Source organism: Narcine bancroftii, chromosome 8 (assembly GCF_036971445.1).
Source record: "Narcine bancroftii isolate sNarBan1 chromosome 8, sNarBan1.hap1, whole genome shotgun sequence".
Lineage (NCBI taxonomy): Eukaryota > Metazoa > Chordata > Chondrichthyes > Torpediniformes > Narcinidae > Narcine > Narcine bancroftii.
The window spans coordinates 93,083,103-93,101,781 of record NC_091476.1 but is presented as its reverse complement, the minus strand read 5'-3'; the positions used below and the strand labels follow the sequence as shown (position 1 = coordinate 93,101,781).

At 46.4% G+C, this 18,679-nt stretch overlaps 1 protein-coding gene across 3 annotated transcripts in view; it reads right to left on the bottom strand.

The window, feature by feature from the left end:
- LOC138741041 (calcium-binding tyrosine phosphorylation-regulated protein-like) overlaps positions 1–18,343 on the bottom strand; it is a 64,010-nt gene extending 45,667 nt beyond the window's left edge. For all 3 annotated transcript variants that reach the window (XR_011343283.1, XM_069894514.1, XM_069894515.1), the window contains exons 1-3: positions 18,261–18,343; positions 12,130–12,297; positions 7,971–8,041 (exon numbers count right to left, since the gene is read on the bottom strand). Coding sequence is in view for 2 of the 3 variants with exons in the window: in XM_069894514.1 (XP_069750615.1) it covers positions 7,971–8,041; positions 12,130–12,283 (225 nt within the window). In the remaining variant the exon portion in view is untranslated. The remainder of the gene's footprint in view (positions 1–7,970; positions 8,042–12,129; positions 12,298–18,260) is intronic.
- Between the last annotated feature and the right edge of the window lie 336 nt (positions 18,344–18,679).

Sequence of the window (18,679 nt, the reverse complement as noted above, 5' to 3'; positions counted from 1 at the left end):
TTCAACTTTCCAAAGCCTGACCATCATCTAAAAGGCTCAAGTCAAGATAATGACACAATACTCTTCTTTTTCCTGAATGAGTGTAGCATCAAGAACACTCAACCAGCTCAATACCATAAAGGTTCAATAACATACCAACCTACTTCATCGGCACCAATCACTCACACCACCACCATCACATAATAGCCACATTTGGAGCCAACCACAGGATGGACTTGAACAAATCATCAAGATAGCATCTTCCAATCTTAAGACATCTACCAGGTCACAGGTCAAAGTAGAAAAAGCATGGAAATGCCACCTTCTAAAAGTTGCCCTCCAGGCCACATGCCATCCTGACTTGGAAATACCTTATTCCTTCACCATCACTGGATCAAAATCCTGGAACTCCCTCCCTCACACCTCAAGGACTGCAGCAATTCAAGAAGGCAGCTCAATACCATCATCTCAAGGGCAATTAGGGATAAGCAAATAACTGCTTGGCTAGCCTGCACCCACATCCCTTGATTAAATTTCTAATCTGTAATAAAAAGTGAGCAAACCATTTTGTAGGGTTTGCATACAAATTAAGTACAACAAGCATAAGGGACAACTATATAGAGGAATAACAGTGGAATAGAACATGCTTGACTTTGTTCTCTGCCTAGACCATCTGCCTTTATTTCCCACTTGCCCACAAGTGAACTCTCACCTTGACCCCAATGCCCTTGACATGGATTTACAACCTGGCCCCGGCCATCTACAGACCAGGGCTCCCAACGCCGCCAATAACACAGATATCTATCCTGATCTGGCATCCATGCTGACACCCTTGCCAACCTCAGCCTCCACAAGGCTGCTACCTTGGATACCTCTGCTTCTGGATCATCTCCCCCACCATCGCTCCTTAACCTTCCATATCCCTTCACACTTCTGCCTATTCAAAACCCATCTACTCCTTTGTGCTCCCACCTCCTTTCCCAAATCCTCAGACTTTCTCATCTTCCCCATCCACCAACTTTCAAGTCAAGATAGTGACAGATTATGTTATATATTATATTGCATATGATTTTGGGAGATAAAGTGTGGCAGGTTTTTTTTAGTGCAGGTCACATACAAACACATCAGAACAGATCTCATTTAAAATACTGGAGCTCTGCTCAAGCCAGACAGGCCGGCTCTGAAGGCCTTTGCAAAAGCTTTGGGGAGTGCCCAAGGGACTTCACTAATGGATTGTTGTTTTGAAAAGCAATAGATGAAAGAATTCGGAAGATTAGGTCTGGAGCCCCAGTCTGTCTGAGTGCAGTTGGTTGTTCTAAGAGGGTCATCTGTCTCTGAGTGAGAAAGAGAGAGAGAGAAAGAGAGAGAAAGAGAGAGAGAGAGAGAGAGAGGGTGAGAGAGAGAGAGAGAATTCAGTTCTACATTGTTACAGTCAGCAGCAGCAGGTGGCACTGGAACAAGACAAGCTGGCAAGCTTGTGGAAAAACCTCTTGAAGACGGGCTGTGATTTCTTAGTTCAGCCTGGTCAAAGCCCTTGTGGTCCATACATGAGTAGAGGCTGCATAATGTTTCACTTGAAATAAGGGAAGCAAAAAGGAACTCTGTGATGACCTGGAGGAAAGAGGTTATCATCTGGAAAACCCTGATGGGGCAAGTTTCTTCGGCAAGACCCTGAAGTGGCTAATCTAAAGGAATCAGTTGTGAGTGTCTAATGAGCAACAAATCACTCTTTGAAAACAGACAAGAACCTTCCCTAGCAGTAACCATTTACTTTTCAAGCACCAAAGCCTGTTGAACTTCATAAATGCTAAATTCTGTGCACAGTATAAGAATTGCCTGACACCGGTGAACTTGGATGAGTGAGAAGTGAGATTGGAGTGAATCAAATAACTTTTTTTGAACATATATACACTTATTTTGTGGGTTGCTTTGAAAGCATATATACAGGGTCAAATTATTAGTTATTCAGCAAAAGTTAAAAAGCAATATCTGGCAGAAAGTTTGACGTTGGAGAAACAGATAAATAAGTTGGAAAAAGACTTTCAGAAGAATACTACTGAAAAGGCAACATTGACCAAGTTGAAACTTCGCTATAATACATTGCAAACATATCAATATGAGCGGTTAATTCAAAGATCTAAACAGTGTTATTATGAATTAGGAGATAGAGCTCATAAGGTATTAGCTTGGCAATTAAAGACTGAACAAGTTTCGAGAACTATTAATGCTATTAAAAAGATTTCAATAGTTACTTATAAACCTCAGGATATTAATGATCAATTTTGTTCATTTTATCAGAAATTATATACTTCCAAAGAAGTACAGGATAATGGTTCTATTGAATCTTTTTTATCTGCTTTAGATTTGCCAGTTTTAGAAGAAGATGAAGTGGAAGAACTGGAGATCCCAATTACAGATTTTGAAATTAAGGAAGCTATACAGGCGATGCCAAATGGGAAATCTGGAGATGATGGATTTACTGTAGAGTTTTATAATATGTTTTATGAAGATTTGTCTCCTATATTTATGGAGGTGCTTCAACAAATAACTGATGAACAATCATTACCAGAATATTTTTCAAGAGTGATAATCACAGTAACTCCAAAGAAAGAGAGAGACCCATTGAATGTAGCTTCATATTGGCCAATTTCTTTATTAAATGTAGATTAAAAAATAATAGCTAAAATATTGGCGAATAGACTTGCTAAATATTTACCTCAATCGGTACACGCTGACCAAGCAGGTTTTATTAAGAATAAGTATGCTTCAGACAATATTCTTAGACTGATTAGGTTGATCAATGCGTCGAGCGGCAGCAGGCCAACCAACCAATGGTTGTTGCACTTGATGCGGAAAAAGCATTTGATCGGGCTAAATGGAACTTTTTATTTAAAGTGTTAGAAAAGTTTAATTTTGGACCATTTTTTACTGGTTGGGTTAAGGCATTATATAAAAATCCAGTTGCTAGGGTGGTGAGGAATGGCCAAACATCTTCATCGTTTAAGTTAGCACGATCAACGCATCAAAGCTGTCCATTGTCACAAGCCTTATTTGCATTGGTCATAGAACCGTTAGCTCAAGCAATTAGACAAAATGACAACATTTTATTGGCGGTGTTGGGAGCCCTGGTCTGTAGATGGCTGGGGCCAGGTTGTAAATCCATGTCAAGGGCATTGGGGTCAAGGTGAGAGTTCACTTGTGGGCAAGTGGAAAATAAAGGTAGATGGTCTTGGCAGAGAACAAAGTCAAGCATGTTCTATTCCACTGTTATTCCTCCTCTATATAGTTGTCCCTTAAGCTTGTTGTACTTAATTTGTATGCAAACCCTACAAAATGGTTTGCTCACTTTTTATTACAGATTAGAATTTTAATCAAGGGATGTGGGTGCAGGCTAACCAAGCATTTACTTGCCTATCCCTAATTGCCCTTGAGATGATGGTATTGAGCTGCCTTCTTGAATTGCTGCAGCCCTTGAGGTGTGAGGGAGGGAGTTCCAGGATTTTGATCCAGTGATGGTGAAGGAATAAAAATTGCAGAAGATGAATACAAGATTAACTTATTTATATATTTAACACATCCACAACGATCTTTGAAACATTTACAAAAGTGTTTGGAGCAATATGGAATATTATCTGGGTATAAAGTAAATTGGGATAAGAGTGAAATATTACCAATTTCAGATGGGGGATTATACACAGTGTAAACAGATGACAAGATTGCGATGGTTTGATAATTGTTGATGCAGATTATAAATCTTTATATAAATTAAATTATGTACCATTATTGAAAAAGATTAAAGTGGATTTGAATAAATGGAAAGATCTTCCGTTAACATTAATAGGCCGGGTAAATTGTATCAAGATGAATATCTTTCCACGTATTCAATACCTTTTTCAATCGATTCCATGTTTACTTCCAAAAGTATTTTTTCAAGATCTGAATATGGTGGTGCCGAAATTTTTATGGAAGGGAAAGTTAGCTAGGGTAGCATTACAGAAACTGACGTGGAAATATGCTTTAGGAGGACTTCAATTGCCTCATTTTCAAAACTATTATGAAGCTGCACAATTAAAATTTGTTAATAGGATGTTAGATACTACACAACCTCCTAGTTAGGCCAAGGTGGAGTTAGCCTGTATTTCTGAGTTTCAGATTCATCAGTTTATATTTAAGTGGAATTCTCGTTTATTACAGGGATATAATATGCCTGTTTTAAAACACTTATTAGGGATTTGGAATAAAAGGAATTTTATTATAGGTTCGAGGGGTAAGATATCGTCTCAAACTCCTTATATCAAAATAGGGTTATCCCTTTTTCAATGAATAATATGTATTTTAAGATTTGGGATTCTGAGGGTATAAGGGTGATTGAAGATTGTTTTGAAGAAGGACAGTTTCTTTCTTTTAATCGACTTAGGGAAAACTTTGGAATACCATTTAATTCTTTATTTGTGTATTATCAAGTTCATGCTTTGGTAAGGGATAATTTTGGAAGAGATATGAATTTACCTGAATTAACAAAGTTTGAGTTTTTGATTTTGCATACATTTAAAAAGGGTTTTATTTCTGATATGTATGCTTTGTTACAATATAGTATGAATAAATGAAGTTTAAATAAATCTAGAAATAAATGGGAAGATGATTTATCTTATGCTATACCTCAGGATGGATTGGGAGGTTATGTGTCAAGATGGGGTGACTAAATTACTTAATGTAAGATATAGTTTAGTAAATTATAATTTTTTTTAAATCAATTGTATTTGACTCTTGAGAAATTGAAAAAATATGGAGTTAGTAATTCGAATTTATGTTTTAGATGTGGATTACATACTGGAACATTTTTACATGTAGTTTGGATTTGTGATAAAGTTCAACCCTTATGGGGAAAAAGTTTTTGAAAAATTATTTAAGATTAAATTGCCATTAGACCCAGAAATATTTTTGCTGGGTTATACTGTATCTTTGACTGGTTTGGGGTAGGAAAAGTTTCAGATAGATTTTGCTCATTTAGCATTGGTGGTAGGGCGAAATGTATCGCGATTACTTGGAAAGATAATGTAGAAGTGAATATAGTCCACTGGCATAGTGAATTGAGATCTTGTATTAAAATCACATATAATTTGCATGATAATTATTCTTTTTTTGTTCAGATGTGGTCACCTTATTTGAAATGTATGGGTTTAGAAATATCCTAAATCTTTTTGTTATAAGTTTGAGGTATTACACTGTTTATGTATGTAATTAATTAATATATTTTCTTTTCCTCCCCTTGAAGGGCTTGCTGAGGGTGGGAGGGAGGGGGTGTGGGTTTATATTGTTTCAGGTGTTTTTATTATCTTTATGTATTTTGAAAATTTTAAATAAAGTTTTTTTTAAAGAACTTGTATACACATTACATACATGTGTGCTTAGAATTAGAAGGGGATTAAGTTAATAGTAATAAGTTAAAGTTTGATCCTGTTTTCATTTTTGAAGATAATTAAAAGCATCTTTTGTTTAAGTAACCATTTGTCTTGAATTTCTATTGCTGCTGAGTTTTAGGGTCCTCTGGGCTCATAACACCCTCCTCTGACCCTTCCACCCTCTGCCTCCCCTTCAGACCTTCCCTATCCACCCTCTGAACTCCCCAACACTCAAACTGCACCCTGTGACTTCCTCAACCCTCCATTTTCCACTCCGATCCCCTTCACCCTCCTCCCCTTGACACACACCATCACACTGACTCCCACTTTGACCCCTGCTTGGTCTTTCCTCTGACATTCCCTTTCAGAGATGGAATGCTCTGTCCTCAGTAGAGGCCTCACCTTCATCCCCCTTCACCCACACCTCATTGAGTTCATGCACAACGACGAACTCTTCTTTTATTGTCTCCGTCTCTGAGCCCACTTCTTACACCATGATTCTCCACCCCCTCGGAACACCCTGTTTCCTGTCTGAAGCTTTCTTCCTCCTCTTGAATACCTTGTCCTGGCCAGCTTCCCACTCTGGATCTTTGTATTTCCAATGGCCGCCAAGACATCAACCATCTCAACTTCACCACTCCCCTCTCTTTTCCTAATCTCAACCCCTCTGAATTTTCTGCCCTTCACTCTCTCCGCACAAATACCAACTTAACTATCAAGTAAGTAAGTTAGTACTTTATTGTCATTGCTTAAGAAAAATGCAACAAAATTTTAAAACGCAACCACGGTATTCACAAATACAGCATACAAGAGCATATAAAATAATAAAAACAAGAAAGAAAGAGAAAAGCATCATTAAAACTATACAAAATACAAATACACTAATTGGCGGAGTTTAATTCTCAAGTGGCTCTGGGATAGAATAATTTTCATGCATGATTTAATGGACCTGTATCATTACCCGAGGGCAATAGGTCAAATAAATGATAGCCGGGTGAGTAGAATCCTTAAGAATATTAGCTGCTTTCCTGATACAGCGAGATCAAAATAAATCCTCCAAAGGAGACAAGGAACACCCAATGATCTTCTGGGCCATATTGATAACCCTCTGAAGATCCTTCTTATTTGTTGCTGTACAGCTGGCAAACCACATGGGAATGCAATAAGTCACTCGGCTTTTAATAGAGCAGCAATAGAAGGACATCAATAACTTTTCCATCGACTAATCTTCCTCAGGACTCTCAGGAAATATGCCTTCTTGACTATAGTGGTGGTATTAATAGTCCAAGAAAGATCCTCAGCCAAATACGTTCCCAGAAACTTAAAAGTAGTAACCCTTTCCCATTAATATACAATGGCTCATAACACCCTCCTCTGACCCTTCCACCCTCTGCCTCCCCATTAATATACAATGGAGCTGGGGCCATACTGTTCCTCCTGAAATCCATTATGAGCTCTTTCGTCTTCAAGGAATTCAATACCAGATTGTTTTCCGAGCACCAAACTGACAGTCTGTGGACTTCTTCCACATAGGCTGACTTGTCGCCCCCTTGAAAAGAGCCCAACCACAGTCGTGTCATCCACAAATTTTATGATGGTATGAGAGGAATACTCAGAGACATAATCATAGGTATAAAGAGAATATAACATTGGGCTCAACACACAGCCCTACGGGGAATTAGTGCTAAGTGTGAGAGTAGGTGAATAATGAGTGCCTATTTTTACAGTCTGGGAACAATTTGTAAAAAGTCCTTGATCCATATACAAATCGATCTGGAAAATCCTAGGTCAGCAAGTTTATCAACCAGTCTACCTGGAATAACAGTATTAAAAGCAGAACCAAAGTCTATAAAAAGCAACCTCACATAGCATCCATGTTGTTCTAAATGGGTCAATGCTAAGTGAAGAACAGTGGCAATAGCATCCACAGTAGACCCATTAGCCCTGTATGCAAACTGGTGTGGATTGAAGGTGGATAGGAGATTGGCATTAATGTGCTGCAAAACCAGCCTCTTGAAGCACTTCATAATAGCTGGTGTTAAAGGAATTTTTGTTAACGCTAATTGTATAAGCACTTGATAACCTTCTTTTTAGGCAGTGGAATGATTATAGCAGCCTCTAAGCACGGCAAAATGATAAATTTTGACAGGAACCTGTTGAAAATCTTCATGAAGACCTGAGAAAGATGGTTCACACACTCCTTCTGCCTGACACACCATCGGGGCCAGCAGCTTTCCTAGGGTTCACCGCTCTAAGTGCTCATCTCACCTCATGTCCCTTCAGACAAAAAGTAGAAATGACTACACAAAGGCCTCCAACCCTAAGTTTTTGATTCTCCTGCAAGAAAGACATTTTTTTTTTGTATAGCTGATCAAATTCACTATAATTTTCAAGTCAATGAAGGTTTTGTTTTGAAGCAGTATGTCCAATTTTCCAAAACATTCAGTCAGCTGGCAGTGGAAGATGCAAAAGGAGTTACCATGCCACACAGGGAGTAAATGCATCATATATGGATTCCAAAATACATTCAATTGAGATTCATAGATTTAGGAAATTTGGGATCACCCCATCTCTCAAATTATCACTAACCTTGAATATGTGGTTGTTGTAGAATCGATCCTCTAATTGTGCGGCCCAATCTGCAGGGTCGATACCAGATTCTATATAGAACAACAGGATGCATAGGAGAGAAAAGAGAAATATGTTCCAAGGATAAATATGGAAATATGTATCATTTGTTTGAAAATAATGTCACAAATTTTACCCTTTCAGCATTTATGGTGCTTAAAACATTTTAATCATTACAGCTTCTCATGTTCAAGATTTAATACCAGGACAATCATTGCAAATGTCATCAAATTAGTTTTTAATTGTCTTTTGCAATATTTATATTAATAATTATGTATCAGATCGGGCGGCACAGTTAGTGTAGTGGTTAGCGCAACACTGTTATAGCACCAGAGACTGCGGTTCAAATCTAGTGCTGTCTGTCAGGAGTTTCTATGTTCTTCCTATGTCTGTGTGGATTTCCTCCAGGTGCTCCAGTTTCATCCCACCCTTCAAAATTTATGGGGGTTATGGGTTAATTGGGTGTAATTGGGCAACATCGGCTCGTGGGATAGAAGGGCCTGTTAACATGCTGTATTTCTAAAGTTAAAAAATATAAACATTTTTTAAAATTAAAAAATGTTTTAAAAGTTGGAGGCTGTGATGAAACATTGCACATTGTTGGATAGATGTTAGTGTTGTAAACGTGTGCAAGAATAGATTAGATAGAGGTACTGATAATTCTGCAGTATGTCTTTGGAATTATGGCCAGGACATTGTCTGATTCTATCAAGGTAAAATGGGGATATTTTTTGAACCTCCACTTCTGCCACTAGATTAAAGATGGGTCTTTGCTTTGGCTTGGCTTCGCGGACGAAGATTTATGGAGGGGTATGTCCAAGTCTGCTGCAGGCTCGTTGGTGACTGACAAGTCCAATGCGGGACAGGTAGGCATGGTTGCAGCGGTTGCAAGGGAAAATTGGTTGGTTGGGGTTGGGTGTTGGGTTTTTCCTCTTTTGTCTTTTGTCAGTGAGGTGGGCTCTGTGGTCTTCTTCAAAGGAGGTTGCTGCCCGCCGAAATGTGAGGCGCCAAGATGCATGGTTGGAGGCGAGATCAGCCCACTGGCGGTGGTCAATGTGGCAGGCACCAAGAGATTTCTTGAAGCAGTCCTTGTACCTCTTCTTTGGTGCACCTCTGTCTCGGTGGCCAGTGGAGAGCTCGCCATATAACACGATCTTGGAAAGTCGATGGTCCTCCATTCTGGAGACGTGACCCACCCAGCGCAGTTGGGTCTTCAGCAGCATGGATTTGATGCTTGTGGACTCTGCCAGCTCGAGTACTTCGATGTTGGTGATGATGTCATTCCAATGAATGTTGAGGATGGAGCAGAGACAGCGCTGATGGAAGCGTTCTAGGAGCCGTAGGTGATGCCGGTAGAGGACCCAAGATTCAGAGCCGAACAGGAGCGTGGTTATGACAATGGCTCTGTACACGTTGATCTTTGTGTGTTTCTTCGGATGGTTGTTCTTGCAGACTCTTTTGTGTAGTCTTCCAAAGGCGCTATTTGCCTTGGCGAGTCTGTTGTCTATCTCTTTGTCGATCCTTGCATCAGATGAAATGGTGCAGCCGAGGTAGGTAAACTGGTTGACCGTTTTGAGTTCTGTGTGCCTGATGGAGATGTGGGGAGCTGGCTGATGGAGGACCTGTTTTCTTCAGGCTGACTTCCAGGCCAAACATTTTGACAGTTTCTGCAAAACAGGACGTCATGCGCTGGAGAGCTGGTTCAACATGGTTATCCAACTGCACGAAAACCAACAAGGTCGGGTCAGATACAGCAATGAGCTCTCTGAACCCTTCTCCATTGACAACGGCATGAAGCGAGGCTGCGTCCTCGCACCAACCCTCTTTACTATCTTCTTCAGCATGATGCTGAAACAAGCCATGAAAGACCTCAACAATGAAGATGCTGTTTACATCCGGTACTGTACGGATGGCAGTCTCTTCAATCTGAGGCGCCTGCAAGCTCACACCAAGACACAAGAGCAACTTGTTCATGAACTACTCTTTGCAGACGATGCCACTTTAGTTGCCAATTCAGAGCCAGCTCTCCAGTGCAAGACGTCCTGTTTTGCGGAAACTGCTAAAATGTTTGGCCTGGAAGTCAGCCTGAAGAAAACTGTCATCCATCAGCCAGCTCCCCACAATGTTACCAGCACCCCCACATCTGCATCGGGCACACAGAACTCAAAACGGTCAACCAGTTTACCTAACTCAGCTGCACCATTTCATCTGATGCAAGGATCGACAACGAGATAGACAACAGACTCGCCAAGGCAAATAGCGCCTTTGGAAGACTACACAAAAGAGTCTAGAAAAACAACCACCCGAAGAAACACACAAAGATCAACGTGTACAGAGCCGTTGTCATAACCACGCTCCTGTTCAGCTCCGAATCATGGTTCCTCTACCGGCATCACCTACGGCTCCTAGAACGCTTCCACCAGCGTTGTCTCTGCTCCATCCTCAACATTCATTGGAATGACTTCATCACCAACATCGAAGTACCTCACTGACAATAGACAAAGGAGGAAAAACCCAACACCCAACCCCAACCAACCAATTTTCCCTTGCAACCGCTGTAACCGTGCCTGCCTGTCTCACATCGGACTTGTCAGTCAACTATATTGGTATTGGTGTAACTGAGACAATCTTAGCTCTAGACATTTAAATCTCTCACCCAGAGCATATGCAATGATCTTCCCACCCTCATAGCCTCTTCCATAAGTCATTCATCATGTACAAGCATTAATTCATCAACTGAAGGAGGCTTTCCTATTGGATTTGACATGCCACAAGACTTCATAACAAAACCATAAGCCTCTTTCACACTTGCGTCTCACTAAATCGGCCATTCAGTGTCCTGAGATAAGAATGGGGGTTTGGCTTTTCACACTTGACTACTCCTAACTGGGACACTGGATGCTTTCACACTTGCAAGGAGCCATCCCCAGGGTTAGGACTGTTCTACCTTCTACTGGTGATATTATGACGCATCGAGCAATGGTGGACCAGCTCTAAATCCTGATCAATATATTATGATCTTATATTTGAACAAAATTAATCATGCCTAATTATAACATAATTAAGCTTTATGTACAGCACAGCATGAGCCCTTCAGCCCCTGTTGTTTATAAGGGTCCATGGGAAAGTGCTGTCAATATATACCAATAGCAGACAATTTTTAAACAGGGTGGGAAAGTTGGTAGCGCTATAGTGCACAATTTATAAACCGTAGTAAAGTTTGTAGTGCTATAGCGCACAATTTATGTAGCGTGGGAAAGTTGGTAGCACTATTGCGTACTATTTATAAATACTATGGAAACAAGCGATAGCAGAACTCTGCTCCATGACATTCTGGGAACTCAGGTATGCCATTGCTTTTTCCCCAAGGTCTTTATAAATTGTGCACTACCAATTTTCCCATGCTATTTAAAAATTGTCCGCAATTGCTATTTATTTCCTCTCTCTCTCTCTCTCACTGCAACTTTCCCATGGCAAAATTTATACCTTCATTTTAATATTTCCTTCCTTTCACGTCCCTGCATTCATGCAAAAACTTGGATCATTTCAATCCCACAATGCAATTGCCCATTTCATACCTGCATGATTGCAACACCAGCGTCTACAGACGGCAGGAATTGTAATAGGGGTCAAGGCCAGCAATACCCGACATGAGATGATGTTATATGACGCCGGCGTTGAGCTGGTTTTGCTTTCACACTAGACACTTTAAAGGCTGATTGGCGGTTAATTCCTGGGATCACTTGCAAGTGTGAAAGAGGCCATATTAACATTAACTCCAGATACTCACTTAGTGAGAATTTAGAAAATATTTACACAACCAATCATATGAAAAAATATCATTCAGCATGGAACAACATTCAGCCCCGTGCAGATCTTAATGGACAAGAGAGAGGTTAAATGGTAGCAAATCCCAGAATTCTAGGGTGAGACAGTTGAAGGCAGCAAGAATAATAGAGGTGTAGCAGAGAGAAAATCTGGTGAGTCGCAGCGTTAGAAACATAAAGAGCAAGTACATAAAGGTATCAAAATGCAAAGGATAAGATTTTTTAAATGAAAATTAAGTGATTGCAGGACATGTAGGTTAGAGATCTTAGGACATGGGAATAATTGGAATTACCTGTCCTCTTTTTCAGCAAATCTTCAAAATAGGTCACAGCAAACCCTATGATATCATGTGGCTGTTCCCTCAGCACCTCTCTGGACAGCCCCTCCAATAAATTCCCAAAGCCAAGGGGAATCCGGAGGGTGGTATTGGAAAATGGCACTGACATATTGGTACAACCTCCTGAAAATAATATCCCACCCTCTGTGAATTAGAACCTTTGACTCTCCCTACCTTGAATCCTTATCCCTCAGAAATTCTTTAGCCCTACTCTTATCACTTTCAAAAGGCTTGATCCTTGCTCTCCGATTCACAGGTCCCTCTCTCTATTCCAGTTCCATACGCCTCCCAATATACCAGATCGCTCCCTCACCCAATCTCACTATTCGAGATCTCCTCTTCTTGACCCAGATTTTTGATGAACCCCTGCTGCTCCACTACCTAATCTCAGATGCATCTTTCCCCTATCTTAGGACTTTCCCTCTTCTGATTCAAGTACCTCCTCTCCCAATTCTAGGGTTTTCCTCTCTGTAAAACCTATTCCTCCACCTACTCCTGTATCTCACAGATCATTCCCTATTTCCTCTCTCAGATTATTCCCTATTTCTCGCCCTCTCCTTGGTCTTCCTATTCCAGCTCTATCCCGGATCCTTCCCCAAACCTCCCTCTACCTTCTCACTGTCCTAGCTCTCTCTATCCCTTTTCCAAACCTTTCCTTCTCCCTCTCTGTCCCAACTCTCCCCTATTCCTTTAACCAAGCTTTTTTCTTCCACCCGTCCCAGAACTGCCTGTTCCAGACCACCCTCCCTGTCATTTTCCCAATTCTTCCTCACTCTTCCTGTTCGAGCTCTCCCTATTCCTTTCCCAAACCTTCCTTCTTCCCCTTCCACATCTCCCTCTCCCACTCTCTCCCTCCCTTACCCAAACCACCCCCCCGTCTGTGATCTCCCTCTCCCACTCTCTCCCTCCCTTACCCAAACCACCCCCATTCTGTGATCTCCCTCTCCCTTACCCAAACCACCCCCCCGACTGTGATCTCCCTCTCCCACTCCTTTACCCAAACCAACCCCCCGTCTGTGATCTCCCTCTCCCACTCTCTCGCTCCCTTACCCAAACCACCCCCCCGTCTGTGATCTCCCTCTCCCACTCCCTTACCCAAACCACCCCCACCGTCTGTGATCTCCCTCTCCCACTCCCTTACCCAAACCACCCCCCTGTCTGTGATCTCCCTCTCCCACTCTCTCCCTCCCTTACCCAAACCACCCCCCCGTCTGTGATCACCCTTTCCCACTCCCTTACCCAAACCACCCCACCTGTCTGTGATCTCCCTCTCCCACTCTCTCCCTCCCTTACCCAAACCACCCCCCGTCTGTGATCTCCCTCTCCCACTCCCTTACCCAAACCACCACCTCGTCTGTGATCTCCCTCTCCCACTCTCTCCCTCCCTTACCCAAACCACCCCCCCGTCTGTGATCTCCCTCTCCCACTCTCTCCCTCCCTTACCCAAACCACCCTCCCATCTGTGATCTCCATCTCCCTTACCCAAACCACCCCCCCGTCTGTGATCTCCCTCTCCCACTCCTTTACCCAAACCACCCCCCGTCTGTGATCTCCCTCTCCCACTCTCTCCCTCCCTTACCCAAACCACCCCCCCTCGTCTGTGATCTCCCTCTCCCACTCCCTTACCCAAACCACCCCCCCCGTCTGTGATCTCCCTCTCCCACTCCCTTACCCAAACCACCCCCCCTGTCTGTGATCTCCCTCTCCCACTCTCTCCCTCCCTTACCCAAACCACCGCCCCCGTCTGTGATCTCCCTCTCCCACTCCCTTACCCAAACCACCCCCCGTCTGTGATCTCCCTCTCCCACTCCCTTACCCAAACCACCCCCCCCCCCGTCTGTGATCTCCCTCTCCCTCTCTCTCCCTCCCTTACCCAAACCACCCCCCCGTCTGTGCTCTCCCTCTCCCACTCCCTTACCCAAACCACCCCCCCTGTCTGTGATCTCCCTCTCCCACTCTCTCCCTCCCTTACCCAAACCACCCCCCCTGTCTGTGATCTCCCTCTCCCACTCCCTTACCCAAACCACCCCCCGTCTGTGATCTCCCTCTCCCACTCTCTCCCATTCCCTTACCCTAACCACCCCCCGTCTGTGATCTCCCTCTCCCACTCTCTCCCTCCCTTACCCAAACCACCCCCCCTGTCTGTGATCTCCCTCTCCCACTCCCTTACCCAAACCACCCCCCCTGTCTGTGATCTCCCTCTCCCACTCTCTCCCTCCCTTACCCAAACCACCCCCCCTGTCTGTGATCTCCCTCTCCCACTCCCTTACCCAAACCACCCCCCGTCTGTGATCTCCCTCTCCCACTCTCTCCCATTCCCTTACCCTAACCACCCCCCGTCTGTGATCTCCCTCTCCCACTCTCTCCCTCCCTTACCCAAACCACCCCCCCTGTCTGTGATCTCCCTCTCCCACTCCCTTACCTAAACCACCCCCCCTGTCTATGATCTCCCGCTCCCACTCTCTCCCTCCCTTACCCAAACCACCCCCCGTCTGTGATCCCCCTCTCCCACTCTCTCCCTCCCTTACCCAAACCACCTCCCCGTCTGTGATCTCCCTCTCCTACTCTCTCCCTCCCTTACCCAAACCACCCCCCCCACGTCTGTGATCTCCCTCTCCCATTCCCTTACCCTAACCACCCCCCGTCTGTGATCTCCCTCTCCCACTCTCTCCCTCCCTTACCCAAACCACCCCCCCTGTCTGTGATCTCCCTCTCCCACTCTCTTACCCAAACCACCCCCCCGTCTGTGATCTCCCTCTCCCACTCCCTTACCCAAACCACCCCCCCCTGTCTGTGATCTCCCTCTCCCACTCCCTTACCCAAACCACCCCCCCTGTCTGTGATCTCCCTCTCCCACTCTCTTACCCAAACCACCCCCCCGTCTGTGAACTCCCTCTCCCACTCTCTTACCCAAACCACCCCCCCGTCTGTGATCTCCCTCTCCCACTCCCTTACCCAAACCACCCCCCCCATGTCTGTGATCTCCCTCTCCCACTCCCTTACCCAAACCACCCCCCCTGTCTGTGATCTCCCTCTCCCACTCTCTCCCTCCCTTACCCAAACCACCCCCCGTCTGTGATCTCCCTCTCCCACTCTCTCCCTCCCTTACCCAAACCACTCCCCCGTCTGTGATCTCCCTCTCCCACTCTCTCCCTCCCTTACCCAAACCACCCCCCGTCTGTGATCTCCCTCTCCCACTCTCTCCCTCCCTTACCCAAACCACTCCCCCGTCTGTGATCTCCCTCTCCCACTCCTTTACCCAAACCACCCCCCGTCTGTGATCTCCCTCTCCCACTCCCTTACCCAAACCACCCCCCCCTTGTCTGTGATCTCCCTCTCCCACTCCCTTACCCAAACCACCCCCCCCTGTCTGTGATCTCCCTCTCCCACTCTCTCCCTCCCTTACCCAAACCACCCCCCGTCTGTGATCTCCCTCTCCCACTCTCTCCCTCCCTTACCCAAACAACCCCCCCGTCTGTGATCTCCCTCTCCCACTCCTTTACCCAAACCACCCCCCGTCTGTGATCTCCCTCTCCCACTCCCTTACCCAAACCACCCCCCCTTGTCTGTGATCTCCCTCTCCCACTCCCTTACCCAAACCACCACCCCCCCCCTTGTCTGTGATCTCCCTCTTCCACTCTCTCCCTCCCTTACCCAAACCACCCCCCCTGTCTGTGATCTCCCTCTCCCACTCTCTTACCCAAACCACCCCCCCGTCTGTGATCTCCCTCTCCCACTCCCTTACCCAAACCACCCCCCCCTGTCTGTGATCTCCCTCTCCCACTCCCTTACCCAAACCACCCCCCCTGTCTGTGATCTCCCTCTCCCACTCTCTTACCCAAACCACCCCCCCGTCTGTGATCTCCCTCTCCCACTCTCTTACCCAAACCACCCCCCCGTCTGTGATCTCCCTCTCCCACTCCCTTACCCAAACCACCCCCCCCCCTGTCTGTGATCTCCCTCTCCCACTCCCTTACCCAAACCACCCCCCCTGTCTGTGATCTCCCTCTCCCACTCTCTTACCCAAACCACCCCCCGTCTGTGATCTCCCTCTCCCACTCCCTTACCCAAACCACACCCACCTTGTCTGTGATCTCCCTCTCCCACTCCCTTACCCAAACCACCCCCCCTGTCTGTGATCTCCCTCTCCCACTCCCTTACCCAAACCACCCCCCCTTGTCTGTGATCTCCCTCTCCCACTCCCTTACCCAAACCACCACCCCCCCCCCTTGTCTGTGATCTCCCTCTTCCACTCTCTCCCTCCCTTACCCAAACCACCCCCCCTGTCTGTGATCTCCCTCTCCCACTCTCTTACCCAAACCACCCCCCCGTCTGTGATCTCCCTCTCCCACTCCCTTACCCAAACCACCCCCCCCTGTCTGTGATCTCCCTCTCCCACTCCCTTACCCAAACCACCCCCCCCCTGTCTGTGATCTCCCTCTCCCACTCCCTTACCCAAACCACCCCCCCTGTCTGTGATCTCCCTCTCCCACTCTCTTACCCAAACCACCCCCCGTCTGTGATCTCCCTCTCCCACTCCCTTACCCAAACCACCCCCCCCTTGTCTGTGATCTCCCTCTCCCACTCCCTTACCCAAACCACCCCCCCTGTCTGTGATCTCCCTCTCCCACTCCCTTACCCAAACCACCCCCCCTTGTCTGTGATCTCCCTCTCCCACTCCCTTACCCAAACCACCACCCCCCCCCCTTGTCTGTGATCTCCCTCTTCCACTCTCTCCCTCCCTTACCCAAACCACCCACCCTGTCTGTGATCTCCCTCTCCCACTCTCTTACCCAAACCACCCCCCCGTCTGTGATCTCCCTCTCCCACTCCCTTACCCAAACCACCCCCCCCCTGTCTGTGATCTCCCTCTCCCACTCCCTTACCCAAACCACCCCCCCTGTCTGTGATCTCCCTCTCCCACTCCCTTACCCAAACCACCCCCCCCGTCTGTGATCTCCCTCTCCCACTCCCTTACCCAAACCACCCCCCCCGTCTGTGATCTCCCTCTCCCACTCCCTTACCCAAACCACCCCCCCCGTCTGTGATCTCCCTCTCCCACTCCCTTACCCAAACCACCCCCCCCGTCTGTGATCTCCCTCTCCCACTCCCTTACCCAAACCACCCCCCCGTCTGTGATCTCCCTCTCCCACTCTCTTACCCAAACCACCCCCCCGTCTGTGATCTCCCTCTCCCACTCCCTTACCCAAACCACCCCCCCCCTGTCTGTGATCTCCCTCTCCCACTCCCTTACCCAAACCACCCCCCCTGTCTGTGATCTCCCTCTCCCACTCTCTTACCCAAACCACCCCCCCGTCTGTGATCTCCCTCTCCCACTCTCTTACCCAAACCACCCCCCCGTATGTGATCTCCCTCTCCCACTCCCTTACCCAAACCACCCCCCGTCTGTGATCTCCCTCTCCCACTCTCTTACCCAAACCACCCCCCGTCTGTGATCTCCCTCTCCCACTCCCTTACCCAAACCACCCCCCCTTGTCTGTGATCTCCCTCTCCCATTCCCTTACCCAAACCACCCCCCCTGTCTGTGATCTCCCTCTCCCACTCTCTTACCCAAACCACCCCCCGTCTGTGATCTCCCTCTCCCACTCCCTTACCCAAACCACCCCCCCCTGTCTGTGATCTCCCTCTCCCACTCCCTTACCCAAACCACCCCCCCTGTCTGTGATCTCCCTCTCCCACTCCCTTACCCAAACCACCCCCCCTTGTCTGTGATCTCCCTCTCCCACTCCCTTACCCAAACCACCACCCCCCCCCCCTTGTCTGTGATCTCCCTCTCCCACTCTCTCCCTCCCTTACCCAAACAACCCCCCCGTCTGTGATCTCCCTCTCCCTCCCTTACCCAAACCACCCCCCCTGTCTGTGATCTCCCTCTCCCTCCCTTACCCAAACCACCCCCCCTGTCTGTGATCTCCCTCTCCCACTCTCTTACCCAAACCACCCCCTGTCTGTGATCTCCCTCTCCCACTCCCTTACCCAAACCACCCCCCGTCTGTGATCTCCCTCTCCCATACCCAAACCACCCCCCCTGTCTGTGATCTCCCTCTCCCACTCTCTCCCTCCCTTACCCAAACCTTCCTTCCTCCCTCCCCTGTTCCGGATCTCCCTCTCCTCTCGCTCCCCCCAGGCCCCTCCGCTCGGTGCCCGTGCCGCCGCCCCACTGCTTATTGCGGGCCGACTCTCTCCACGGGTCGGTTGCCGAGTTTGTTGAATCGTTCGTTGCCTGGAGACGTGCGAACGGAAACCTCGCCTACGGAAAGCGCAAAGGTCGAAATAGGGCAATCAGGACCCAATGGTTCCTCTTGGATTCAAGGGTGGTTATAATAACGTTACCCCTCAATAAATGAAAGGGAGACCTTGTTAAATATGTTGTCAATGTCATTGTAATGTTTAACTCGATGTTTGCAATCACCTGTAATTACTTGGACACCGAGAACAACAGCAAGTGCTTCCATGTCAACCTGAGACACTGAAAGTAATTGGACAG